At 36.3% G+C, this 26,531-nt stretch overlaps 2 protein-coding genes across 3 annotated transcripts in view; one reads left to right on the forward strand and one right to left on the reverse strand.

Annotated features, from left to right (window-relative positions):
• cpsf3 (cleavage and polyadenylation specific factor 3) overlaps positions 1-7,191 on the reverse strand; it is a 7,710-nt gene extending 519 nt beyond the window's left edge. The window contains exons 1-17 of the mRNA XM_079583729.1: positions 6,941-7,191; positions 6,679-6,742; positions 6,508-6,605; positions 6,302-6,430; positions 6,035-6,212; positions 5,858-5,947; positions 4,727-4,877; positions 3,155-3,330; positions 2,899-3,057; positions 2,679-2,825; positions 2,455-2,607; positions 1,540-1,648; positions 1,346-1,444; positions 1,176-1,270; positions 993-1,080; positions 254-320; positions 76-172 (exon numbers count right to left, since the gene is read on the reverse strand). Of these exons, the coding sequence (XP_079439855.1) occupies positions 76-172; positions 254-320; positions 993-1,080; positions 1,176-1,270; positions 1,346-1,444; positions 1,540-1,648; positions 2,455-2,607; positions 2,679-2,825; positions 2,899-3,057; positions 3,155-3,330; positions 4,727-4,877; positions 5,858-5,947; positions 6,035-6,212; positions 6,302-6,430; positions 6,508-6,605; positions 6,679-6,742; positions 6,941-7,011 (1,971 nt within the window). The 5' untranslated portion in view covers positions 7,012-7,191. The remainder of the gene's footprint in view (positions 1-75; positions 173-253; positions 321-992; positions 1,081-1,175; positions 1,271-1,345; positions 1,445-1,539; positions 1,649-2,454; positions 2,608-2,678; positions 2,826-2,898; positions 3,058-3,154; positions 3,331-4,726; positions 4,878-5,857; positions 5,948-6,034; positions 6,213-6,301; positions 6,431-6,507; positions 6,606-6,678; positions 6,743-6,940) is intronic.
• Positions 7,192-7,632: 441 nt separating this feature from the next.
• asap2b (ArfGAP with SH3 domain, ankyrin repeat and PH domain 2b) overlaps positions 7,633-26,531 on the forward strand; it is a 28,503-nt gene continuing 9,604 nt past the window's right edge. The window contains exons 1-24 of one of the 2 annotated variants that reach the window (XM_079584172.1): positions 7,633-7,688; positions 7,935-8,082; positions 13,430-13,502; positions 14,978-15,123; positions 15,278-15,352; positions 15,959-16,008; positions 16,945-17,074; positions 17,433-17,518; positions 17,763-17,838; positions 17,945-18,031; positions 18,158-18,261; positions 18,370-18,439; positions 19,104-19,191; positions 19,313-19,361; positions 19,501-19,667; positions 21,000-21,133; positions 21,214-21,308; positions 22,467-22,656; positions 24,260-24,345; positions 24,463-24,578; positions 24,743-24,810; positions 24,965-25,072; positions 26,014-26,251; positions 26,346-26,432. In XM_079584172.1, the coding sequence (XP_079440298.1) occupies positions 7,957-8,082; positions 13,430-13,502; positions 14,978-15,123; positions 15,278-15,352; positions 15,959-16,008; positions 16,945-17,074; positions 17,433-17,518; positions 17,763-17,838; positions 17,945-18,031; positions 18,158-18,261; positions 18,370-18,439; positions 19,104-19,191; positions 19,313-19,361; positions 19,501-19,667; positions 21,000-21,133; positions 21,214-21,308; positions 22,467-22,656; positions 24,260-24,345; positions 24,463-24,578; positions 24,743-24,810; positions 24,965-25,072; positions 26,014-26,251; positions 26,346-26,432 (2,449 nt within the window). In that variant the 5' untranslated portion in view covers positions 7,633-7,688; positions 7,935-7,956. Of the gene's footprint in view, positions 8,083-13,429; positions 13,503-14,977; positions 15,124-15,277; positions 15,353-15,958; positions 16,009-16,944; positions 17,075-17,432; positions 17,519-17,762; positions 17,839-17,944; positions 18,032-18,157; positions 18,262-18,369; positions 18,440-19,103; positions 19,192-19,312; positions 19,362-19,500; positions 19,668-20,999; positions 21,134-21,213; positions 21,309-22,466; positions 22,657-24,259; positions 24,346-24,462; positions 24,579-24,742; positions 24,811-24,964; positions 25,073-26,013; positions 26,252-26,345; positions 26,433-26,531 lie in introns of both variants that reach the window. The other variant, XM_079584171.1, reaches the window with a different exon arrangement.

Below are 26,531 nucleotides of genomic sequence, written 5' to 3' on the forward strand. Positions count from 1 at the left end.
AACACAAACATAAGAATCCCAATATTTCAGTTCCCATAAAACCTAGGTGTACACTTCACGGAGTCTGATACTTACTCGGGTTTCCAGGTTGATGAAGGCAGTCTTCTCATCTACACTTATAGCGAGACAGTTCTTGTCTTTAAAGTCGACACACTCCTCTCCAAACATGTCTCTGCAGATCGTGGCAGAAAAAGAATTTAGTTCATCATAAATATCACTGATGGTTAGCCGAGCGCTGTGAAGATGAACTTACTGGAACATTTTCAGTAATCTGTTCTGGTAGACATCCACATCCATCTTCTTTTCTTGGGGCTGAACAGCTAAGATGAAGAAATAAAGAGGAAAACAAAGATCTTAGTGTAAATAAGACCAGTTTATTCAAATTTGCAAGCAAAAAGTGAGAAAGAGATAGAAGCAAAGATGGAAGAAAAAACAAAGGAAGGAGGAAAGAAAGAACAAGGAAGAAAGCAAGTAATAAATAGAAAGGAAGGAAAGGAAAGAATACGATAATGTGGGAAATAAAGGAAGGAAAAGGAAACAAGAAAAAAATGAGAAAGGTGACAATCAAAGAAAGAAACTAGAATTAAGGAAGAGAAAGCAAGCAAGCGAGGCAAAAACAATAATAATGAAAAAGGAATAATAGACAGAAGGAAAGAAAGAAAGAATGAAGGAAGGAATAAAGATAAAAGGTGGGAAATACATTAAGATAAAAGTATAGAAAAAGGAAAGGAAGCAAGCAGAGAAAAGAAAAAAGAAGAAACAAGGATTTTCAAAGAAACAAGAATTAAGGAAAGAAAAGAAAGGAAGCAAGCAAGTGACCGAAAAGAAAAAGAACAGAAGAAAGGTAAAGATAGTAATAAAGAGAAAGGGTGAATAGGCAGAAGGAAGGACAGAAGGAAGGAATAAAGATAAAAGTGGGAAATACAGGAAGAGAAAAAATAATAAGGAAGAGAAGAAAGCAAGAAAGAACTAGAACTGTTTGAGCTGTTCACCTTTCTGAGCTTTCGGGTTTGACTGCACCTCCAGCACCACTGTGGTGACGGCATCAGCGTACATGTCATTCAGAGGATTGGCGAACCACTGGTGGAAGAACACCACACACACACAATTACAATCCGAGTCACTTCTGGTGCCATAGTTACACTGGTGCATCAATGACTGCTGTGCCGCCCTACCTCCAACACGACCAAGTTTTGATCATGAACCACTGTGATACTGTTAAACACTCTTAATGTGCTCTTCTCTGACGTCTCAATCTCCTCCACATCACCTGTAACACACACACACACACAATGAGCGCCACATTTAAACACACACACACACACACACACACACGTGTACTCACCGGTCAGGTGGCGTAGCTGATTCAAAAGCAGGGGAAAGGGGCCAGTGAAGGGAATGGCTTGAGTCTGTTTCACTGTGCTCATGGCCAGCTCAGTGTAATCTGCATCATTAAGAACAAAGAAAAAGCGTGAGAAGCGAACAACACACACAAACACACACATGAAACGCCTGAACCGATCACAAACACCAACTCACTGGAGAGGTCAGAGGGGGAGAGGATGTGATAACTGAAGTTCTTTTTCACCAGGATGCCAGAGACCCTCTGACCCTGTGCACACTTCTTATCCGCAAGAGAGCCCATCACCTTCAAATACCACACAAAACATTCAGGAACAAAATCATAAAAGGACAGTTCAAACCGGTGATGATCCAACAAAGATGAAAAATTCATAATAAGACTTAACTGTGCAGTGTTTTGATTATTTTTGAAACTTTTTTTAATGTGTTTTTTTTTTAAATCACAACAGCATACCATTTTAACAAGTTCTATTGTAAAAGAAAGAAAGAATGACAGACAGAAAAAGAACAAAATAAAGAACAAAAGACAGAAAGAAAAAGAAAGAACAAAAGTAAAAGGAAAGAAAGAGAACAAAGACAAAAAGAAAGTCAAAGAACAAAAGACAAATAAAAATAAAGAACAAAAGAGTTGTTTAATTGAATGCTTTAATCAGTTCAACAACCGAAGAAAGAAAGAAAGAAAGAAAGAAAGAAAGAAAGAAAGAAAGAAAGAAAGAAAGAAAGAAAGAAAGAAAGAAAGAAAAGAAAGAAAGAAAAAAAAAAGAAAGAAAGGTTGAGTAATTTGTTCTAGGTAAAAACATTTTTTAGTTCAATTCAAACTAATCTTTTGCGAGTTTGAGACATGTTTAAATACTGATTTAATATAAAATGAAAAACTATTTTAGTCGTCGTCTGGCTTGACCAGATGAAGGACTTTACTTGGCAGAGGAAATGTTTATGATTTTTATCATTATTAATAATTTATTGACCATTGAAAGTTAAAGTTTCACCGGAAGACAGCCATTAACCCATGTAAAGCAGTAATGGTCTCTAACTGCGGCTTTGAGCGAGCAGAAGAGGAAGAACATGGACCAATGAGAGCTGCAGTCTCACCTTAGCCAGTTTCTCTCCTCTGAAGTTCAGCGTGACGGCCTCAGTATTACGAGGGTTGTGCACCTCGATGTGAACCTCGTCGTTGTCCTCGTACTCTCGAATCAGGGCGGCTTTCAATCGAGCCATCTCGTTCTGCTCTCCGTGAACCAGGATCTGAAAACCCACAGTAATGACATGACACCTGATCTACAACCCGACGCCCATCTCAGGACACAAGCACTCACCACATGAGGAGGTTTCAGAGCTCGGATGAACTCGCTGGTCTGCTGGTAATCCGTATGAGCAGAGAAGGAGATGTAGTCCACGGACATCTTCAGAGGAAGCTTCTGTCCTGACATGGTGGTGATCTCCTCCGGCTCAGACATGATGTGCTGCACAGAAAACAGTGTGAGGAGAGTTTGATCACGCCCAAAGAAACCATGAGGCTGAAGATCGGAGATCCACCTTGGCGAGAGTTCCTTCCACGCAGTAACCGGCGATGATTACGCCGTTTCTCTTGTCAGTGCACCAACTCTCGAAAAGCTCTCTGGAGAGACCGCTCTGCATCATACCCGGAGACGCCATCACCACACTAGGCCCGATGTCATCGAAGTGGTCCATGCTCTGGAGGACAGCAAATTATGAAACTTGTATATAATGAAAACAATATGACTAATAACACTGTTCTACTTCAATTCTGGACGGTTTTGAAGATGCTTACCTTGAGATTGCTGATGTGCTTGAAGACAAAAGGGTTGTTAATGTTGATGGCCTTGCGGATCTTGTCGTTCATGGCGTTCACGTAGGTTTGGTACACGGCCATACACTTCTTAGCCAGGGAGGAGGCATAGTAGATAGGAATGTCATGGAGTTCAGGGTGATTCTGCCAGTACTCGTCTGAAATAGAGGACGTCGGTTAGGGCTGGGCGATAAAACGATAGTTATCGCGATTAATTTTTCTCGATAAAACGATATCAAGAGTTCGATAAATGTTCGATAATGTTTATGCGCCAACAGGGTATCTGCACATTTTTTAAAGTCAAATTTAAGGCTTTTTAAGATTTTAATCAATTTAAGGTGGCAAATATTGCCCCTTAATAAAAAAATTAATTTCAGTCACTACTGTAAACTGACCACTGCATAGAATATGTTAAATATGAATATCTTCATGAGTCTGCTGTCAACAACAGGCCTAAACTAGCCATGGTACCAGTACAAAATCAGTAAAATATCATCTAATTATTATCAACAAAACTTTGAAAATATCGACATATATTTTTGTTAATATTGCACACCCATAATGTACGGTATTCATTTTGATTTCTTCAGGTCTTAAAAAGGTCTTAAATTTGACTTTAAAAAATTTGCAGATACCCTGCCCTGGCCAAAAGCGGAACGAAACTATTTTTGAACTGAGCGCGCCTCACTGACTGTTTATCCGCTCGGCTCAAAGTCCAAACGGCACTCGAGCGGATGCGTTTACTCTGATCGGTCTCGGTCACGAGATCCAGTGACAAGCGCTTGAATTCAGCGAAGAACACACATGTCTCAGTGATTTAAACCAGTTTAAAGGCAGATGAAGCGGCGCTGACGAACAGGAGAAACACTGTGAGCAACGATAGTCAGAAGCTTTTCCGTCTACACATTCCCATCATTTACCACGGATTTACTGTAACGTTAGCCTAGTAATATTAACTGCACCATGAAATGAGGGATATACATATTGAATTGTATTATATTATGAATGTAGACAATGTATTAAAGGACTAATGGAATATAATTACAGTATTTAATAATGTATTTAGGCTACTGTTTTTCATACAAATAACCATAAAGTTACATGTTGCCATGATAGTGAGGTGCTGTAGGCTATGCCCGGTTTTATCTGTGGTTATCATGATCTAAGCTGGATGACCAATGGTTAATTTTAATAAAACTCAAACAGTCAGAATATTACATTTTACCAAATAAACATGAGCACATGCAGAAACTAAGGCATTTCTTTTAAGGAAAAATTACAGATTTGCGAATGTTCACCTGTTCGGCAAGTGATATGTTCTGACAATAAAGAGTAGTTTAAAACCACAATTAACACTCTGGTTTCTGCAACTTTCACTTAAGAGCAAAAATCTGCCTTTAAACTTGAAAGAAATAAAGATTTGACATTTATCGTGATAATTATCGATTTATTGACTGATATAACTTTTTTTATCGTGATATCGCCCAGCCCTAACGTCAGTGAGGCATTGTTAATGATGCGGCTGAGAGTCGACTCTAAACTGCTGAGGTTTACCCAGAATGAGCAGCAGCTCCTGGGCCCGACCCAAAGCAAACACAGGGATGAGACAGCGGCCCTCGCGGTTCACTATGTCATGGACTGTGTTACAGAAACGAGCCTCTCTCTCCTCTCTCTTCTCATGGATGTGTGTGCCATATGTAGACTCCTACAAGCACAAGAAAGATGGGAAGGGGAAATTGATGTGTAAAAAACTGGCTAGTGCTGTAGTCTTTAGTTTGAAGAGGATATACACATGCTTTTATGGGTAGCAAACTTGAAGTGTTTAGTTTTCTGTGTATTAGATGCATTGAATATTGTTTTTGACATTGTTTGCTGATTTTAATATGTCCAAAAAGTCAGTAATATTTTACACTGTACACCTTTTTTCTTCTTCAAAAAGTGTTAACAGGGTAAATATTGTAAAATGTTCAACTATTATTGCACAAATAATAAAAAACATTAAATTATTATGATTATTTTATAATGTTAAATATATATTATTTTTATGTAGTATATATATATATATATGTGCAGTCAAATCGATTAATCGCATCTAACATAAAAGTTTGTGTTTACATGTGTGTATATATTCTTTAATTTATATATATATAGCCTATACATATTATACATTTAATAATACACACACACACATTATGTAAACAAACTTTTACGTTAGATGCAATTGATCGCATAGCACTAATATTTTAAGTTAATTTAAACATTTAAAGTTACATATACATTATATACTACATTTTATGTTACATATTTTTATATGTACCAAAAGTAAATATATATATACATTTAAAGTTTTATATATATATATATATATATATATATATATATATATATATAAAAATATAAAACTTTAAATGTATATATATTTGTACCAAATATTTACTTTTGGTACATATAAAAATATGTAACATAAAATGTATTACATTTTAAATATATATATATATATATATATATATATATATATATATATATATATATATATTATAAAAATTATTCGTTGTAGAGTATGTTTGACATTTTATAAAAATATGTTACATAAAACTTTATCTTAATGGTGGGAACAGACAAAAATCCACATTGTTGAGCCCTGGAGAAAGAAATCATATTTCAAGCATAAACTGTAGTACATACTGTGATGAGAATGTCCGGTTTTACGCTGGGAATCTCAGCGGCCATGAGATGTCTGTCTTCTTGACGTGAGAAATCTCCTGTGTACAGTAGCTGAAGAGAATGACCGTGATCATTATCAGAAACTGTGTGAAGGTAAGAGAGCAGGATTGATTGAATGAATGAATAAACTACACCTACCTTCACTCCTGCAATCTCAATCATGAACATGGCAGCTCCCAAAACATGACCCGCATGGTAGCACCAAAACTTGATGCCCGCCACCTCCTTCACTTCATGGAAGTTGATGGTCTCGATCTTGTCCATGCTTTCTTCTAAATCGGTCTCGGTGTACAGCATGTCATCTGCTGAGATGTTGCTACAGACACAAGGAAACAAGAGGATATGTTAGAGAGGCTGGATCTTCATCAAGTTTTTATAAAAACCTTTTCCAGGGCTTTAGTGTACCTGACTTTCACATAGTCTGAAAGCAACCAGCGGTAAATGGCTTTGGTGGCATGAGTCATGAAAGTCCTCCCTTTGAAACTTGTCTTTTGTAGAAACCACGGCAAGGCTCCACAATGATCCAAGTGAAAACTGGCAGAGAAAAAGAGGTCAGCAGAATTTTTTAATGTCACTGACCCGACGTCTCACGTTCAAAGAATGGGACTCACTGGCTGATGAGGAGCAGGTCAATCTCAGCTGGGTCTATCAAATCAATGTAAGGCAATGCGTCCATGCCCTCCAATCCAGGGTGGATGCCACAGTCCAGCTGCAAAGACATGGCATGTCAGAAAACATCTGTCAAATCCATCAAAAGTAGGATAAACCGAAAAACTGCTTACCATGATTTTACGGCCCTTGAACTCTAGGATGATACAAGACCTGCCCACCTCTTGACCAGCTCCTCTGTTTAAACATTACAATACACAAAAGAGTAATAATAACTTTAGTTATTTAGGCCTACTCAGGAAAAGGATCAACACAGATGAAAATTAATCTCACTTTGGTTCTGTTGGGTATGATGTTTATCATTTTAAAACTGTAAGGCAAACAAACAACAAAACATTTGGCGCGGAGTTAGAACAGTGAATGAAGTGAACTCACAGTGGTCTTATGAGAAGCTGGTCGCTTTCTTCTGCAGGAACTGGCACATCCGCTTTACGTTTTGTAGCCATGCTTGTGACGGTTTTTTATATACTTAACTAAAATTACTTATTCCATAATCATCGATACTTCTAGACTAATAATAAAAGACAAACGATCATACGCAGCAGCATTGAGAACCTGTGGACATGAGACAAGTATTTCCGGTGCAGTCACGTGTCAAAATAAAAGTCTTAGGTGACAATCATAGAGGTGACAATAAAGAAACATAATAAAGGTTACGTATATAAATCAGAAAGTTAAATAATTTATCAAATTATATAAAGCATACTCAATTTTGGATAGCAACAAGATAGTATTTTTTTTATTTTCGAAGTTTTCTTTTCGAAGTAACACACACACACACACACACTATAAATATTTCTCAATATTTTTTAACTCATTAAACTGAGAAAGAAAGAAAGAAAGAAAGAAAGAAAGAAAGAAAGAAAGAAAGAAAGAAAGAAAGAAAGAAAGAAAGAAAGAAAGAAAGAAAGAAAGAAAGAAAGAAAGAAAGAAAGAAAGAAAGAAAGAAAGAAAGAAAGAAAGAAAGAGGTTTAGCTCTTCATGTTTTCAGCGTTAGGTTACGTCCCTCAACTGTAATTGGACGGTAACTTCGGGAGGTTCTCTCTCATTGGCGGATTGGAAATGACTGACGGGCGATGTGGTTCCGCCTACAAATCATGTAACTTTAACTTCTACTGTACAGGTAGGATGGGTGAAATCCAGAAGTGTTGATCTGGTCAGCTGCGCGTGTGATGGAGATGTTTTAAGATGTTTTCTTCTCATTGCCTCTTTTTCTTTTTAATCATTTTGGACTCCGGATTTCTTATCTAAACTAAATTCTTTAAGGAATGACTGATACGGACTGAGTTTGATTCGTGTTTTGTGCGGTCTTTTTAGTAAAGTAACGTACAACTTTAAACAAACTTTATGTTTCTTGTCTTGGATGTAGTGTTGATTTAAAGGGAATAATCATGCCTGATCAACTGACAGTTCCGGAGTTTATGGACATTACCAATGAGGACTATACAACGCCAACAACATCAGAGTTTATCTCACGTATGGTCCACTGTAGGAATACAGTAGCCACTTTGGAAGAGGTAAGACACCTTTACAGTTGTCAATAATACGGATGTGCCGTATACGAATTGACAGACTAACGCGAAGTGGACAGTACACAATTCTAAACTAGTCTGCGGTCTAACCCCAGATTATAGGTTTCCTTTAGTAAGTTAGCTATGTACCTACTATAAAATAACATATTTTACAAAAGGAGCCTGGGAAATGACTTCCTTCTTGTAGCACTAAAGCTCAACGTATCCCAGCTGTTGGAAGTGAACCTCGCCCATGTTCAGCTTTCTAACGTTAGCTTCTTATCGCAATGTTATGAAATAAACGGACTAGGCCTACTAGTTATGTTGACAGTTGACACCACTCTTAACTTAATAAAAGTTTTAGTCTCAAAGTCAGTAATTCAGATAATGGTCCTGATATCACATACAGTGATTTGTTATTAATGAATGCATATTTTATGCACCCATTTAAAAAGGCCTGTGCCTGTCTGAGGTAAAATGACTGATACAGATATTACAGAAATGAGACAAGCATAAAAAGATGGTTGAATAATGTATAAGGCTAAAATGATAAAGATTTTTAACACATCTCATGATCCCACTAATAAAAATAAAGAAAGTATAATGGCATTGGTATGGAGACATTTCCAAAACTTTTCCTTGGAGTTCCATATACTGTATGAAAGTAGCATGATTGTGCCATACTCTACCATAACTTACCATGGTATTGCCATAATACACTGTAAGAAAAAACCTTATACTCAACTTATTGGAAAATTAGCATATTGCATCAACTAAACAATTAGAAGGTGGTCTGAGTTTTCATCAAACATAATACGTTTTATAAACGCAATGTTTTTTACTTGTGGATCCAAGTTCACCAAGGTTTCATTTTACGTTAAGCTGAGCATTCACTTTACAGACAGTAATAGTGATGTATAACTTTCTTTCTTTGTCTAACTTGTGTATTGCTTTGTTGAGCAAACTGAAGAGGTTATGTGGAGTTACTTATTCACCAAACCAAGTCGTACATACTCCTTGAAATGAAAGGAATTTCACTGAGGTGAACATTAATCACTCAAACAGTGACTTGAAACAACACTTACAACAAAATAGAATCAAAAACACTAAATAGAGAAAAAACATCTATTAATTCTGAATAGCAATTATTTATGTTATCATAAGTCCCCATGCTTTGACTAAAAACTAATTATTCAAGTGCATCATCATCAGTGATCAAACAGCAGCTTTTTAATTGGACCCTCATCACCACCAAACTTGACATTATTATTGTGGTGTAATATTTCAAGCTAAATTGGCTAAAATGGACCTTAAAATTGATATGTTTATGTATTGCTAACTTGTTCTCCATTTCATAGTTCAATCTATCTTTTAAATTGATTTAGAAGTTGGATTTTTTTGTAGTGTGCAAGGGTCAACTTGCATGATACAATTAATTTAATATTTCAGTGTCTTCTTGGTGGGTATTAGTCCACATTATGGGTACTGCAAATCTTCTTCTTTTTTTTATAACTAGAAGGTATAAATAGAAATGTTGAACTAACACTGTAATAACATCATGTCAGATTACCTAATAATTAAGGCTGTCAAAAGATTAATCGTGATTAATCACATCCAAAATAAAAGTTTGTGTTTGCATAATATATGTGTGTGTACTGTGAATAATTATTATGTATAAATACACACACATTCATTTCATGTATATATTTAAGAAATATTTGCATGTATATACTGTATATAATTTATATTATATATAAATATTTTATATATAAATATATATTTTTTTCTTAAATATATACATGATTGTGTATGTTTTTATATATATAAATAATTATTCACAGTACACACACATATATTATGCAAACACAAACTTTTATTTTGGATGCGATTAATCACGATTAATCTTTTGACTGCCCTACTAATAATGTGTTTTTTATTTAATATGTGGTTTTTATTTATTAAATTTTTTTCTATTTTTTTTTTTTTTCATATTTATTTATGTGGTAACATCAGTTTACATAAGTTTTAATGGTTAGATCCGGTAGAATTAGAATAAAAAAAAAACTGTGTATTCACTTTAGTATACTACTTATTTATAAGGAATGGAAACAACTATGCATGTTCTTTACTTACTAAAATAGTTCTTGCAAAGTTTTGCATTATAGTTTTTAAAATTGTTTAACGGAAATGTAAAAGAGCTTAGTGTGTGAGAATCGTTCTGAACTCTGTCAGGCTGAACTTTACTGATGTCTAAGACTAATCTAAAGAAGCTCCATGGCTCTTCCTCTTTTATTGATACTGCATTCTGACTCCAAACTTGAACTTAGGATATTGACCTCTGATGAAGGGGAACGTGTCAGTCATTACTGATGACTAAGGATCAGCACGGTAATTTTGACTCCTCTCAAATAAATCTCTTCATAAAGGAGATTCTTCATTTCAATGGGATTTTAAAAAAAGCAGGAATGAGTAAAATTCACTCTTAGAGGAACTGGCGTCTTCATGTGACTGGGTTACAGGGAGACTCTCTTTATGAGTTGCCCTTTGACACTACCCCATTTGCATTTAGCCTCAATGGAGGAAGTAACTGAGTTAAACACATGCTCATGGTTTGTGTAAACCCTGGTGTAAACTCTTTTCTTTTTCAGCTTTTTCTGTGTAGCATGAGGGCTGAGTACACACACACGGATGCCATAAAAATGGCAGTTAGTAACTTGCTCTGGTTGTTTCCGGTTCTTCCATCTCTGTGCGCGGTGTCCTGCTGAGACTTGCCTTTGATGAAAGCCCCAGTGCTGCTAATATCTCCCATCTCTTTCTCGCCTTTTCTGTTCTCTCTTTCTTTCCCTTCATCTTTTCTCATTCCTTAAGGCTAAGGCGGGATGGCTGCCCCACTTCTTGTCCCAGCTTGTCCCATCTAGTTTCTTTCTCGCACATACATACTCACCGTTTTTTTAATGTGTATGCAGCCCTGCTGGTCACTCTCTGCCTTTTGTGAACCAGTGAGCTCAGATACTGTTCTGATTAGGGCTGGGCAAAAATGTTTTGTTTCCCGATTAATCGATTTTTAAAATGTGATCGATTCAAAATCGATTCTCAAAGGCCAAAAATCGTTGTTTTTTTTCATATTTATTTATCTATCACCCAAAAGACAGTATTAGTTTTCCTACAGTTCATAGGCTTGCAGCCTCCATGTAACAGCAAATGTTAGTTTTCTCTTAAACATAAAATAACCTGATCCTGTTTAGTCAAGGCATGCAACTATTCTGACTTGTCCAATTTTCAGCATTAATTTTTCATCTTGCATCAAAATCCTGTTTATTCATGCATTTGAAGTTGGGTTTTAATGCACCCATGCAAGTGTACCTAAAATAAAAAGAGTTTAATATATAGGTTTATGGCTCTTAATTAATTTCTTTTTATTAATTAACCACTTGTAAACTTATGTTCACGTTTAAAAATAAATAAATATAGGATTTGTATTAAATCTATATTCATTGAGTCGAATCGGGAATCTAATTTAGAATCGAAATCTAATCGAATTTAGAGCTTGCGAATCGAAATCGAATCGAATTGTAACATCAGCCCTATAGTTCTTATACAGTAAGGTCAATCTCTGCAAAGTGTCGCACCTAAACAGACATCAGAAATAGGATATGTAAATATGGGTGTAGTAGTAGGCTACCATTGTTCTTATTGTATTCTATTGTCATTTTTATACTTCATTGCTATACTTGAATATTTGTTGGAGCATTTTGTACTTTACTTAGTATTATTGAAACTCAGTTGTTTAGTTACATTCCCAAGGAATTTTTATTATTATTATTATTTCATGTATCTTTAAAAGTACCAAATGCATTTTTTGCAGGTCATCTTGACAGTCTTTCCTATTTCTGTCCATTTTATTGAGCTTACACAAGCGGATCAAAATAAAGAAGTCCATGTTGAACTTGTATAGCCAGCCAATGATAATTTCTTATAAAAAGATGAACTATTAACATTAATAAAACTTTGGTTAAACGGTTTACTTTACAGTTTGTGTATGAATGTTGATTTCTTCAGTCCATTTCTAAAACTAACAACTTTTAAAGTCCAATTAAATATGGAAACACTTTTTATTTTAATTGTTATAAGATTGATACGTTTTAATTGAGTAAAATGTTTATAGACTAGACAGTATCCATATTTTTTCTGTATTTTAGAAAAAATGATTGAATAAAACTTATTAAATAGATTTACACTACTGCTAAAAAGTTTGAGGCTGGGTAGATTTTTAAATGTTTTATGTTCACCAAGACTGTACTTATTTGATAAAAAATACAGTAATATTGTGAAATATTATTACTATTTAAAATCACTGTTTTCTAATTTAATATATTTCAAAATTAGATTTATTCCTGTGATGGCATAGCTAAATTTTCAGCAGCCATTACCATCTTCAGCGTCACATGATCCTCCGGAACATAAATCATTCTTATATGCTGATATGCTAGTTGTGCTTGTTAATATTTTTTGTGGAAACCATGATACATGTTTTTTTTTTTTTTCAGGATTCCTTGATGAATAAATAGTTCAAAAGAACACAATTTATTTGAGATAGAAATATTTTGTTACATTAAAATTGTATTCACTGTCACTTTTGATCAATTTAATGTATTAAAGAAAGTATTAATTTCTATATAAAAAAAAGTCTTCTTACTGATCCCACATTTTTGAGTATTAAATGTCATTGATGGTGAAATGCTCTTTATGCTCAACGTCAGACTGTGACAGTGGGTAATGATGTTGTCAGCTTTGGCAGGCACTGGGCTCATCCCTCGACCTCGTCAGAAGTTTTGTCTTGGTGTCGTACCAGACGTGACTCCTGCATAAACACAGATTTTAGGCCACAAGTCTGTCTACTTCACTCGCTCTTTCTGTGCAAGATTCCCAGCGTGTGATTCAGCATGAGTGATGGATGGCTAAATTACAGGCTATCTGAGTACATCTGGATGTGTGTGTGTGTGCGTGCGTGTGTGTGTGTGAGAAGGAAGTATACACCACACTGTACAAAACTGGGTTACAAATTATTATAGTTTGACCTACTTTAAGCAGAACAAGGTATTAGTTGTGCTTATTAGGCACCATTTTGTAATGTTGTAATACATTTAAAGCGTTGTAATACATTTTTAACATGCGTTGTAATACATTTGGGCCTTTAAGTAAAGATGCATGCAGCTCCTTATTGATGCAGTTTATTCCTTATTGTGAAAAAAAAAAAAAAATGTCTTTACATAATTATCATTCTGTGTGTATTCAGAAGCTGTCCATTCAGCATAAGAACATCTCTCTTAGCATGTTTCATGTTGTTTTGCAGGCGTTGGATCTGGACCGCAGTGTACTGCACAAAATGAAGAAGTCAGTCAAGGCCATAAACAACTCTGGTCTGAGTGAGTATTACGAACAAAGCCACTTCAGTTCAAGGCAATCCTGCAAGGTTAGCAAAAAAAAACCCCATAATGCCTGCTAAACGCTGCGGTATGCAGGGAAGGAGACCAGAGGTCGTGTTTTTAATGTATGTGAGGCTTCACCTCGCTGAATAAACTGCTTATCATTTAATGATTCGACAGCCCATCGGCTAATCTTGTGTTTGTTTTGGATTGATCTATTTTACACACAAAAAAGCTGTTTTATAAGAGAAGTCATGGACAATTGTGCAGTTTGCGGACCATCTCTGATTTCAAAAATGACCATTTGCCTCTGAGCTTTAATCAATAACCTATAACTTTGCACTAATAAGCTCACCAGTTTAGTTTTTGAAGTGTGCAATTGTTCTGGTAACCCTATTTATCTAAACTGTTATCATATGATAACAACACAAAGCTTTTGGTTTCATATACAGTGTGATTCAGGTCATTGTTACTCTAGTAGTGAGCAGGTTTTGCTCTACTCACACATTCCTCTCATTCTTTCCAGGAACACCGATACCTGTTCTAGCAGGAACCTGCTTATTTCCCCCGCTCTCTTTCTTTTCCTAGCGCACGCTACTTCTCTTGTGGTGCACAATTTATCCACACAAGTTAATCAAAATCTGAAAATTTGCTTCCCCTCTTAAATCTTCACTGATTCTTCTCTGATGATGTCAGAAAATTAAACTAAAATGATTAAAAATGTATTTTTGTTCATTTAAATAAGGCTGAAATAAAATAAAACTAAATATTAGATGAAAAACTTTGCAACTAACTGAAAATCAGATTTTAGGCCACAAGTCTGTCAACTTCACCTGGCTCTTTTTGTGCAAAATCCGCAAAATGTGATTAAGCATGAGTGATCGGTGGATACAGATCTCTCTCTCTCATTCAAAATGTAATACAGATATATAAATAATTAACAGATATCAAAATTAGGGCCCTGTGATGTGGTGTAAAATGGGTCAAACGCTTGTATTTCAGCAGAAATTGAAAAATACAAAGTGACATAGCCATGATAAAGAGAAAGAAATAAAAGACACACAAAACTCATTTATAAAATCATTTAAGAATAAATATTAAATGAGCGGTAGGTAACTCATTCTTAGTGAAATGCCTCTGGTGAAGAAAGACTTTATTAGCTCACTGTTTCTTCTTTATTTTAAAGGCCTATATATTTCTTTATTTTAAAGTCCTGTTGGCCTGGGAGTGGTTACTACGCTATTTTCTACAGCACTCTGGTCATAAACTAGGAAGTATGTTCTTTTGCAAGCGGCAGGAATGGAAAAGGCCCAAGTGACGAGAGTTTGCTCATGCCCGCATCAAGCAAAGTGTGTTAAAAACAAATGAGCTTCAGAAGGCAACATTTTAGAAAATGCATGAAGAATCTTTGATCATCAAACAAACATTTGTATACAATAAATAAATGTGGAAGAACTGTTTCTGTGTGTCTTCAGCTCACGTAGAGAATGAGGAGCAGTACATCCAGGCCCTGGAGAGGTTTACAGATACTTCTGTGTACAAAGACGATCCTGAGATGTCCGAATACTTCCTCAAATTTTCCAGTTTCACCAAAGAGCTCACTGGTCTCTTGAAGAACTTGGTGAGCTAGTCTCCGACATCTATATGCTCTATATCTATATCTATATGCATTTCATGAGACACCTTGGGTTTACATGCAGAGTGTTTTCACACACTTAGTGTTTTAACACTTGTTATTACACACTTCTTTTTGAATCTCATTTTGTTGCCCACAGCTGCAGAACATGAATAACATCATCACTTTCCCACTAGACAGCCTGCTGAAGGGAGACCTCAAAGGAGTAAAAGGGGTATGCAATGATGTGGAAATATGTGTGTGTATATATTAGCAATTGTGAAAAACTGTATAAACAATACAGATCATTCATTAGACACTACATCAAAAAATGGAGAACACAGAATCCAAAGCATGCAATTACAGAAAAAAAGTATATTGTAACAAAGTAAACTCATTTTGCAATTACCGTACCTAAAAAAGTATAGTAATCGCAATGTACAGTAGTAAGGTGAATAAATTGTATACTGTATGCACTGCAAGTATAGTATTGTACTGAATATTGTATAGTATTGAATGTCAATTAACAAATACAGTGACCCGACTGTAAAAGCCAAACACAAGTGCATAAAGAGTGCATGAGACTTGCAAACAGTGTCTAACTGCCTGAACTTGTTTGGCAGAAAGAGTGTAAATTTGACAAATTGGTTTAGGCTACTGAGAATTAAGTTTAAGAGTTTAGTGTCTTAGCAATTGTGAAAAACTGTAATGACCCAAACTTTCATGTATATAAACATAAACATCTTTCATATAAAAGATCATGTGATCATGGTGGTTTGCTTAAGTGTGTATTGAATTATTTGACTCTTGATTATCATGTTAACTGTGTTTGTTTTTGCAGGATTTGAAAAAGCCTTTTGATAAAGCATGGAAGGATTACGAAACTAAACTGTGAGCACCTATTAACCTCTTAATGTCACAGAAAAAAATATAAATGAGTAATAATTACAAATCAGTGAAATTTAAACTTGAGCCTTAGACACTCTGTGGGGCGTTATGTTCTTTCCAGTACCTTACAGCACGATGCATGAAAATAATCAAATTCCTGCAGAGTTTTAATAATTGTAGATCAGTTTATTTCGATCCACTATGCAGAGGAAGGGGAGGTTTATTCATTTCAGATGTTTGAGCGTAATTGACCCTTCGCAGGGAGCTTCATTGACAGGCGATCTGACCAATCATACTTTGCCATCCGCCATTTTGTCCGACAAAGCAGTCAGGAGAGTTAGTAGATTAACATGGCAGGATTTGAACTTGAGAAGCGGAGTGTACTGACGTCTTTCCGCGGTTAAAACAACATTCCTTCTGATGTTCATTCATGATTATTTGATGCTATAAATGAACTAGAAGGAAGAGATGATCGGTTCACGAGCAGCTTTAACTGAGGCGACACAGAGATCTGTCACACACATTAAAGAGCCACAAAACGCTATTTATTGTTTAAATTTCTTTTTAAAAATTACCAAATTTGAAAGGTGAGACTTTGCTTAATATGTTTAATATCAAAATTACCCGAAAAGTAACCTGGTCTGTGTCTGTCAGTGTGTTGTCAGTGTCCTCTCTGCTCCGCGATGTGTTTTTCACTGCGTGAGAACATGGTGTGTGTGTGAGAGCGGCGTAGCTTGTCGGACATAGCAACAGTAACTAAAGGGGGCGGGTCTTTGCGAACGGTCAATTCATGAGCCTGTAGCAATGCTGAAGAGCTTATCTGAAGGGGACATACCTTAAGTAAACATTAGCACCAGCATTTATGGTCCCTTTGTGCATTATGAGGCATTGATGAAAGACTCATGTTTTGTCATGCCAATGCACTAAACTTGTTCACAGGAGCAAGATTGAGAAAGAAAAACGGGAACATGCCAAACAGCACGGTCTGATCAGAACAGAGATCAGCGGAGGGGAGATTGCGGAAGAGATGCAGAAAGAGAGACGCCTCTTTCAGCTTCAGATGTGTGAAGTAAGGAATGTGGTCATAGTCCCCAACATCAGCAGGGACTTTCCTGTATTTATTTTGAATGGGCAGCAGTGGTGATCCTGGGGTCGGACAATGACAATGAAACTGAAACACTAGCCTATACAGTGGCCAATCCTCAGTGATTTTACATTCTCTGAGTAAGAGCATAGTGAAGATTAACACAGCAAAAGTACAGCTGTACATCAAATATTACAATCCATACAAGTTGTAACTAAACTTGTCAGCCAATATCATCATATATTTTCATGACTTTAGCTATTATTTTATAGATTATGGTCTGATAGAAAGCAATTGAAATGATTGTTTTGTGCTGAAGAGTTTGATGTGCTTTGTTTTGCAGTATCTCATTAAAGTGAATGAAATTAAAGTCAAGAAGGGGGTTGATCTGCTCCAAAACCTCATCAAATACTTTCATGCTCAGTGCAAGTATGTTTATTTATAATATTATTGCCTGGTTTCACAGATAAGGCTTAAGCCTAGTCTCAGACTAAAACTGAAACTGAAAGCAAGTGTTTTGTCTCAAGATGCACACCAGTATTGTGTTTTTCAGGCACGTTTATAAAAGCCGCTTATATGGCTACTTAAGGCCTAATCTGTCTGTGAAACCAGGCCTATATATCCCAGTAACAATGTTTAATTTTTTGACATCGTATTTCATTTTTCTCCACAGTTTCTTTCAGGATGGGATCAAAGTTGTGGACAGTCTGAAACCTTTCATGGAAAAACTTGCCACGGACTTGACCACAGTGCGTTTTTTGATATTACTGTCTGCTCTTTTGAAGATGTATTTTTTGGTTTAAGACACAAAATGTTTATTTCATGTTTTTGTTTTTATTTGTGTGTGAATCGCAGAACAAGCAGACACAAGATGCAGAAAGGAAACAGCTGATGCAGCTGAAAGATATTCTCAAATCTGCCCTGCAGTCGGAGTGTAAAGAGGTGAGCCATCTCCAAATGATTGGAAACTATGATTGATAGGAAGATTGCTTCATTTCTGTGCTAACTCTTGTTGTTTTGTTTGTTTGTATGTTTGTTTGTTTTGTTTGTTTGTTTGTATGGTGAAAGGACATTCAGACAAAGCAGAATGCTGGCTATAGTCTTCACCAACTGCAGGGCAATAAAGCTCACGGCACCGAGCGCTCTGGGATGCTTCTCAAACGCAGCGAGGGGTGAGTTCGTCTGGTGCTTTAATGATGTTCACATGCATTGACAACTTTTTTTAGGCCATTGAATGCTCTGTAAAGTTTGTGTGATGAAGGCTTTTCTCGATATTACAGACTGAGGAAGGTTTGGCAGAAAAGGAAGTGCTCTGTGAAAAACGGATTATTGACTATTTCTCATGGAACGGTAGGGGAACGAAAGGCACTCTGTTTCTCCTTTCAGAATGATGTTTTAGTTTTACAAGCATGCCGCCACCATTTTACAGCAGATTGAATGAAGGAGAAACATATGAGTGTGAGACCAAGAATGTGTTGAAAAAGAACATAATCTTAAATACCATTTAATGGCATGATTTGAGAAAATAACTCTGTAGATGCAGATCAGAATAAGTTGCATATATCATGTTTACTCATTTATTGCTATCGAATACATTTCATTCTTTCTCTTCATGGGTGTTTTTAAGATATTTAAGTAACAATTAATATTTCCCCCCCTCACTAAGGATCTGCCGATGACTATATAATGTAATATAGTTTGTTCATGTATTAAAAGTTATTTTTGTACAGATTATAATTATATTTATATTATTAAATGTAAATATATTAATGAAATATATTTCATATTAAAATGTATATAATTGTAATAAATATAATTATATATATATATATTATAATTTTTAATAGAATTTGTGAAGAATACAAAAATATTTGTATTAAACATATTTATTAAATTTATTATATAATATCAGTTTATTAACATTTTTGTATTATTGTCATTTTAGAGGGTAATAAATCCTAAATGTTCCTGTATTTTCTCTTTATCTCTCGCTCTATCTCTCGTTTTCTTGCAGGCCAACACACCGCCAGCAAACCTGAACCTCTTAACCTGCCAAGTGAAGCATAACCCAGATGAGAAAAAAAGCTTTGATCTTATATCCCGTAATATGCTAGCACAGTCACAGCACAATACAGTCATAAATACAGTATTCTCAGAGTCTGTCATGGCTCATATGGTTGGTTGGTCATCTTTATTCGCTTACTGTTCTCTTCCATCTTCTAGATGACAGAACGTATCACTTCCAGACAGAGGACGAGGCAGAGTGTCAAATGTGAGTGTGTGTGCTCAAATGACGATTTTACAGGATAGAGATTTTACACAATATATATATATCACATGATATATATTGTGAATATCACGTGGAATGTAATTATTATGTCTATCTTTTCATCTGAATCTCTCTATCTCAGATGGGTGTCTGTGCTCCAGAATAGTAAAGAGGAGGCCCTGAACAACGCCTTTAAGGATGATCAGAACGAGTGTGAGAACAACATTGTACGCGAGCTGACTAAGGCTATTGTGGGAGAGGTGAAGAAGATGAGTGGCAATGGTGTGTGCTGTGACTGTGGAGCCTCCGGTAAGCAATATAGGAGTGATGTAACCTAGTGGTTGAAGGAATAGTTCACCCAAAATTTAAAATTATCCCATAATTTACTCAGCCTCGAGGCATCCTAGGTGTATATGACTTTCTTCTTTCAGCCTAACACAATCAGAGTTATTTATAAAAATATCAGCTCTTCCTGGGAGTGAATAGAGCCTGCATTTTTAAATATATTCAAAAAGCACATCTATCCGTCATAAAAGTAATCCATACGGGTTAATAATGGCCGTCTGAAGCGCAGCAATGCGAGGAAAAAAAACCTATATAAACTTTATAAACTATAATCACTGGCTTCCGGTAACGGCCGTATGCGAGTCTAGTTCCAGCGGAAGAGTGACCTCTGACCTCTCTCACTTTTTTAAAGACTTTTTACATTTTAAATATATACATTACCGTTCCAAAGTTTGGGGTCTGAAATTTTTTAATAAGGTTCGTTAGTTAACATTAGTTAACTACATTAGTTAACATTAACTAATACTGAACTGCATGTATACAGCATTTATTAATCTTTGTTCATGTTAATTTCAACATTTATTAATACTTTATTAAAATCTTGTTAACATGAGTTAATGCACTGTGAACTAACATGAACAAACAATGAACAGCTGTATTTCTATTAACTAATGTTAACAAAGATGAACAAATACAGTAACAAATGTATTGATCATGGTTAGTTCATGTTAGTTAATACATTAACTAATGAACCTTTTTGTAAAGTGTTACCAAAATGTTTCACTGTTTCCACAAAAATATTAAGCAGCACAATTATTTTCAACATTGCAGCCTTAGTAAGCATAAGAGACGTTTTTCAAAAACTTTTGAACAGTAGTGTATATAACTATTAGATATCACTTATTTTTTCAGTTGTATTTATCATGCATAAAACAAAACAATGAGGGCTTTTATTAGGGTGGCAGGATTAACAGAAAGATTTAAACGAAATACTAAAATAATACAACTATAAATCATTTATTTACAAACCGCATCATTTAAAATTTTCACTACAAAACATAAGATGTAAATGATGGCTGAATCAAATTAGTTACTGAATTGTTTAGTTGTTTTCCGCTTGATTTGCACAAACTCAAACGGATATTTTATCAGGCCGTGATTATTGCCTCAGCTCGTACTGCTTTTAAAAGAAAATGTAAATCTACACCCTGTGCTTCCTGTTTTTCATCTGGCCTTTCAACTTCTCTTTGTACGTTGTATGAAACTTAGTCATCCCAGTAGAACTTGTTTTATTGTTATTTATATCAGAGTTTTGATGATACGTCTGCGGCTTTTCACTTGTTGTTGTCACTGCAGATCCAACATGGCTCTCCACGAACCTGGGTGTGTTGATTTGCATCGAATGCTCTGGAATCCATCGGGAACTGGGGGTCCACTACTCCAGAATACAGTCTCTGACACTGGATGTCTTGGGCACGTCTGAACTCTTGGTAAATTCGTGTTACAACTTGGTACTTGTTTGGCAGACATTGCAAACATATAGGTTGTGACGGTATTAAATGTGTTGCAGCTTGCTAACAGCATAGGCAATGCTGGATTCAACGAAATCATGGAGGCGAACCTGTCAGCAGAGGAGATTCCCAAACCCAACCCTTCTAGTGACATGTGAGCAACAGATCAGTTTCATTGACAGTTATAATTGACTCCAGGCCGTTGAATTATTAGAAAGATAATGCACACCCGAGGTGGTAACCCGTTTCTAATAATTCAACGGCCTGGAGTCAATTATTCCGCTTATACTACAGTTACCACAGCTTGAAATATTGTTCAGATGATGTATTTCAAGACGTTTGTAAAGTTTTTGTCATTAAAAGGCTCTTGTATGTAGGACTAATTCCTTGCGCATCTAAACCCATGCTCCATTACTAATTACAAAACGTCATTGTAGAGTTAGTAACGGAGGTTTGAGCCGCCGATAGCAGAGTATTGCTGGACACACTTAACGACTAGAAACATCTTCTGACTGTGAATGCAGCAGATTTTAAACACCGCTGTGAACACAGACTGAACGCGGCATGATCAGTCGTATCAAATTACATTCATAACCGGCCTTACTGTAAGTGTGTCCCCGGCTTCATGCAGTTATGCAGTTATGAGAGAGAGAGAAGCATGTGCGTCAATATTATTGATTTATTAATTCAATTCGTTTTAACTAATTAGTTCATTCTTTTTTTTCTATTAGTGACAGTAGACTAGCCTAATAAATGAAACACAAAGCCCTTTGTGTATAGGCCTATCAATAATTATTTATTTGTTATATTATCTGCAATAATTACGAAAACCCATGCAGCAGGACTATCCATTTATTTAAATATTCAGTTTAATTTTCTATTGATTATATATAGGACTATATACTTCATTTATTAAAATTAAACTGCATGTTTCCATTGATTGTGAAGTTAGATATTGAAAATTGCAGATCAAGCGCATGGGGCTGCATGGTTTTTCTTGTTATGAATTGTATCCTATTTTCCGTTATTACAGTGAACTACGCGAAGTGACATAGAACTGTAATGCGGTCAAGACCTGCCGGAACTACTTTATTCGTGCGGTTCCCTGAAAATAATTGCACACGTAGAACGTTCATCAACCAATCAGATTCAAGCATTCAACGGCCCTGTAGTATAAGCATGTTTAAAATAACAACATTATTTACATATTCAAAAATGTCTGTTTATTTTAAGTTTAAATTAAAAAACCACAAAAAACTTTAGTCTACACATCATAAATTACTTTACTTTTTCTCTCTCAATCGTCCTTCAGGCAGGTGCGAAAAGACTTCATCACAGCCAAATACACAGAGAAGTGCTTTGCTCAGCGGAAGTATGCAGATAACGCAGCCCGACTGCACGCACTGTGTGACGCGGTCAAGTCCCGCGACATCTTCTCTTTGATCCAGGTATACGCTGAAGGATTGGACCTGATGGAGACCGTTCATCAGACTAACCAACATGTGAGTCGTAGAGTCATTGTGCTTTGTCTTTTTATTGAGTTCTCCTGACGGGCCGCACACAAGAACAGCATCTAACACCACACGTGTAGTCCAATTGACCTATGGCTAAGCCACGCCCCCTCCACTCACTCGGACACACGGTCAACATTCGGTGACGGGCGCTATGGCCGCTGTCACAGTAGGAGACATTTCACAGGAGGCAATTGATGAGTTTTAGAGACAGAAATAGTATATATCATCTCGAAGTCACCAAAAAGGGCCTTAACTATGCATTGGAAGGTTATATTAATCATTTTATTGTTGAGAAGGTCAATGAAAAGCTTCAGCTCCAGGCAAAAATGTACAGGTCAGTGTAAACGTGATAAACCACACACACAAAAAAAAGTTCCCCAGTTGTTCTGGTAGAAAGTTGTCTAAAATGTTGTGCTTCAATATGTAATTAATGGTTCATGATCAAATTAAATATGCACATGTCTAAGTTGCATATGTGTTCAGGACAAGCCTTTTTACCATCTTTACCAAGAGTAGCCTACCTCTCCGCTAGTGTGGTGCTACAGTATTTACATAAATCATTCAGCATAACATTGCTAACATTTGTTATCTCGGTTATTTTCAGAAGTTAATGAAGCTAAGTGACATGATGTACAACGTAGCTAGAAGCTAACGTTAACGTTTTCTAATGTTAGGCTAACGTTACGTTAGAGATGTTAAAGATAACGTTCAAATACGTTGTTGACTTTCCTTAGAACAGATGTAGACATCCTTGTTTAATTGATCCACGTTTAACTTAGTTGGTGTTGTGGTCTAACTTTACCGCATACCGTATTTTCCGGACTATAAGTCGCACTTTTTTTCATAGTTTTGCTGGTCCTGCGACTTATAGTCAGTCTGTTGTGGAATAAGATCGCCGGAGCTTGGTGAACTTGCTGACCGGTAACTTGTTGGACTCGCTGGCTAATGTTAATTTAGCCTATTCAGCCTCCCAGGTATATGTTCTTTATGCTATTGTGTCGCTGAATAACTGTTAATGTGTTACGCTAACATACCGGACACTATTCAGCCTGTTGTTCTGTGTGCTGTTGTGGAGCTGAATAACTTGCCTTTCCAGATTAAATGTCTGTTCTTGGTCTTGGATTTTGTGAAATAGATTTCTAAATAAATGCGACTTATATATGTTTATTTCCTCTTAATGACTGATTTTTTGACTAATGCGATTTATACTCCGGACAATACGGTAACTTAATCCAGAGCAGACACTTATCTCGGTTGAGATGTGGCTTGGGAAAGGGTAAAGGCACACCGTTTGACCATTTTAAACTTAAAATGACAAGAAAAAACATATAAAACGAATGAAAACTGACTAACTGCAATGCATTTCTATGGACGTGGAAGCAGAGAATGTCCGAGTGTATTGGGTTAGCTATGCGCACTGTGATTGGCTCATCGCGTTTAGGGGCGTGGCTTAGCCATAGTTCAATTCACAAACAAATGAATGTGAGCCGGATCTTTTTAGCTAAATAAATACAGACAGTGTTTTGTGTCAGTATAATTTTTCAATAAATTTATGAATGTTTGTATATAAAATTCTGCCTTTGACTTACAGGAACCAGGTGAGACCGCGCTACATCTAGCAGTGCGAATGGTGGACCGGAACTCACTCCATATTGTGGACTTCCTTGTACAAAACAGGTAGCTCTGCTGATGCTCTGTACTGCAGCTATTAACGTATTAATGCTATTAACACATGGTTTTTACATATTATGAAGACCTTTTACAAGTTCAACATGTGTGTGTTTGTGAATGCAGTGGGAATTTAGATAAGCAGACTGCCAAAGGAAGCACAGCACTGCACTACTGCTGCTTGACTGACAATAGTGAATGTATGAAGCTGCTACTGCGGGGGAAAGCATCTGGCACCATTAGTAAGAGTTCATATAATATGCTGCTTTAACCTCAGGATTCAAACTACACAAAATGCACTTAAAAAATCAAATAATGTATAATGATTTTTTTTTAAAATGTGGTAAAATGTTTTTTTCTTTGGTCATGTCTGAAAATGGACTAAATAAATGTGTTTTTCTTGCAGCTAATGATGCAGGAGAGACTCCTCTGGATCTGGCGCAGCGTCTCAGACACTCAAAATGCGAGGAGCTGGTGTGTATATTTGTTATCTTGCGCGCAGTTTGCAATGCCAGCAGAAATTCATTTTGCTCTGTTCTTTTCTTGAGAGCAAGTTCCTGGCCTTGCCCGAGATTGTGTTCAAGCAAACTCCTCTCCAACGTGTTCTTCTGTGTTGTGTGATTTACAGCTGACTCAGGCGCAGACTGGGAAGTTCAATGTCCATGTGCATGTGGAGTACGACTGGCGTCTTCATAATGAGGACCTAGACGAGAGCGAGGATGAGATGGAAGACAAGGTGGTTAACATGCTTTTTAATCGTGTGCTCAAAAGATCACATTTCATTCAGTTATACTATCTTGAAAGGGTCAACTCACCCTAAAAGTTCTGTCCTCATATACTCACCCTCAAGTTGTTCCAAACCTGTATGAATTTCTTTCTTTTGATGAACACAAAGAAAGATATTTTAAAGAATATGTTCAAACAGTTAATGGACCCCATTGACTTCCATACTATGGAATAAATGCTATGGAAGTCTATGGGATCCATCAACTGTTTGGTTGATGACATTCTTCAAAATATCTTTGTGTTCAACAGAAGAAAGACATTTATACCGGTTTGGGACACCGTGAGGGTGAGTAAATGAAGACAGAACTTTTAGGATGAATTATCCCTTTAAAGATAGTATATATATATTCAGCAAGGATGCATTAAATTGATCAGAAGTGACAGTAAAGACATTTATAATGTTAAAAAAATGACTATTTCAAATAATCGCTGTTTTTTTAAAAAAAGTGTGTGTGTGTGTGGGATCAAGCCGCACAACGATTTTTAACATTGATATTTATAAGAAATGTTTCTTGAGCACCAAACCAGCATATTAAAATGATTTCTGAAGGACCGTGTGACAGACCATATGCGATAGAAGTATTTGACACATTCACATATACAGTGTCCAAAACTACTGACTCATTCACGGTTCACTTCATAGTGAATGTCATATAGTTCTCTATATAAAGATCTAAATGTATCTGGACACAGGGAATATTGAGCACTTTGTGTGACATTTTTGACACGTTGATTCCGAATTGCAAAATTAACAAAACTTAAATTTGATCTGACCATACAAAGTGAGACAGACAAATCATAGTTGAATCATAATTCAATCCACAGATGTGCTTTAGATGTTAATGTTGGTACGTTCTGGCTCATCCTTATGTCATTGATTTTGGGTTTCAGCCCATTCCCAACCGGCGTGAGGAGCGTCCAGTAAGCTGTATAGTTCCAGGCAGTGGCCCCATGATGCCCAACATGAGCGCTCTGGCACGGGACGTGGCTAATGTGGTTAATAGCAAGCAGAGGGCTTTTATTCCCAGCATGATCTGCAACGAGACTTACGGCACCATGCTTGATATTAGCTCATCGCCTTTGGGTTTACCTGGCATTTCTCTTCTACCCCCTCGTACCTTAGGAAGAGGTGAGTGGAATTCAGGCCTAGTGAGTTCAGGATTTTCTGCTAGTAAATTCTGATAGCTTGCCTAAACATATCTTATGTGTGTTTGTGATGTCAGGGTGGAGTCCTCCCGTGGAGACGGTCGGGAGGCAGAGATCATGTTCAGACCCTTCAAACCCTCAGGACGGGAACAACTCAGTATATGGTGAGTCTGACCTCACTATATCACAGCCTGATATATACGCATATAATATAAGTATATACAAAACTCGTATGCTCACCAAGGCTACATTTATCTGATCAA

This window comes from Phoxinus phoxinus (genome assembly GCF_949152265.1).
Source record: "Phoxinus phoxinus genome assembly, chromosome: 16".
NCBI lineage: Eukaryota > Metazoa > Chordata > Actinopteri > Cypriniformes > Leuciscidae > Phoxinus > Phoxinus phoxinus.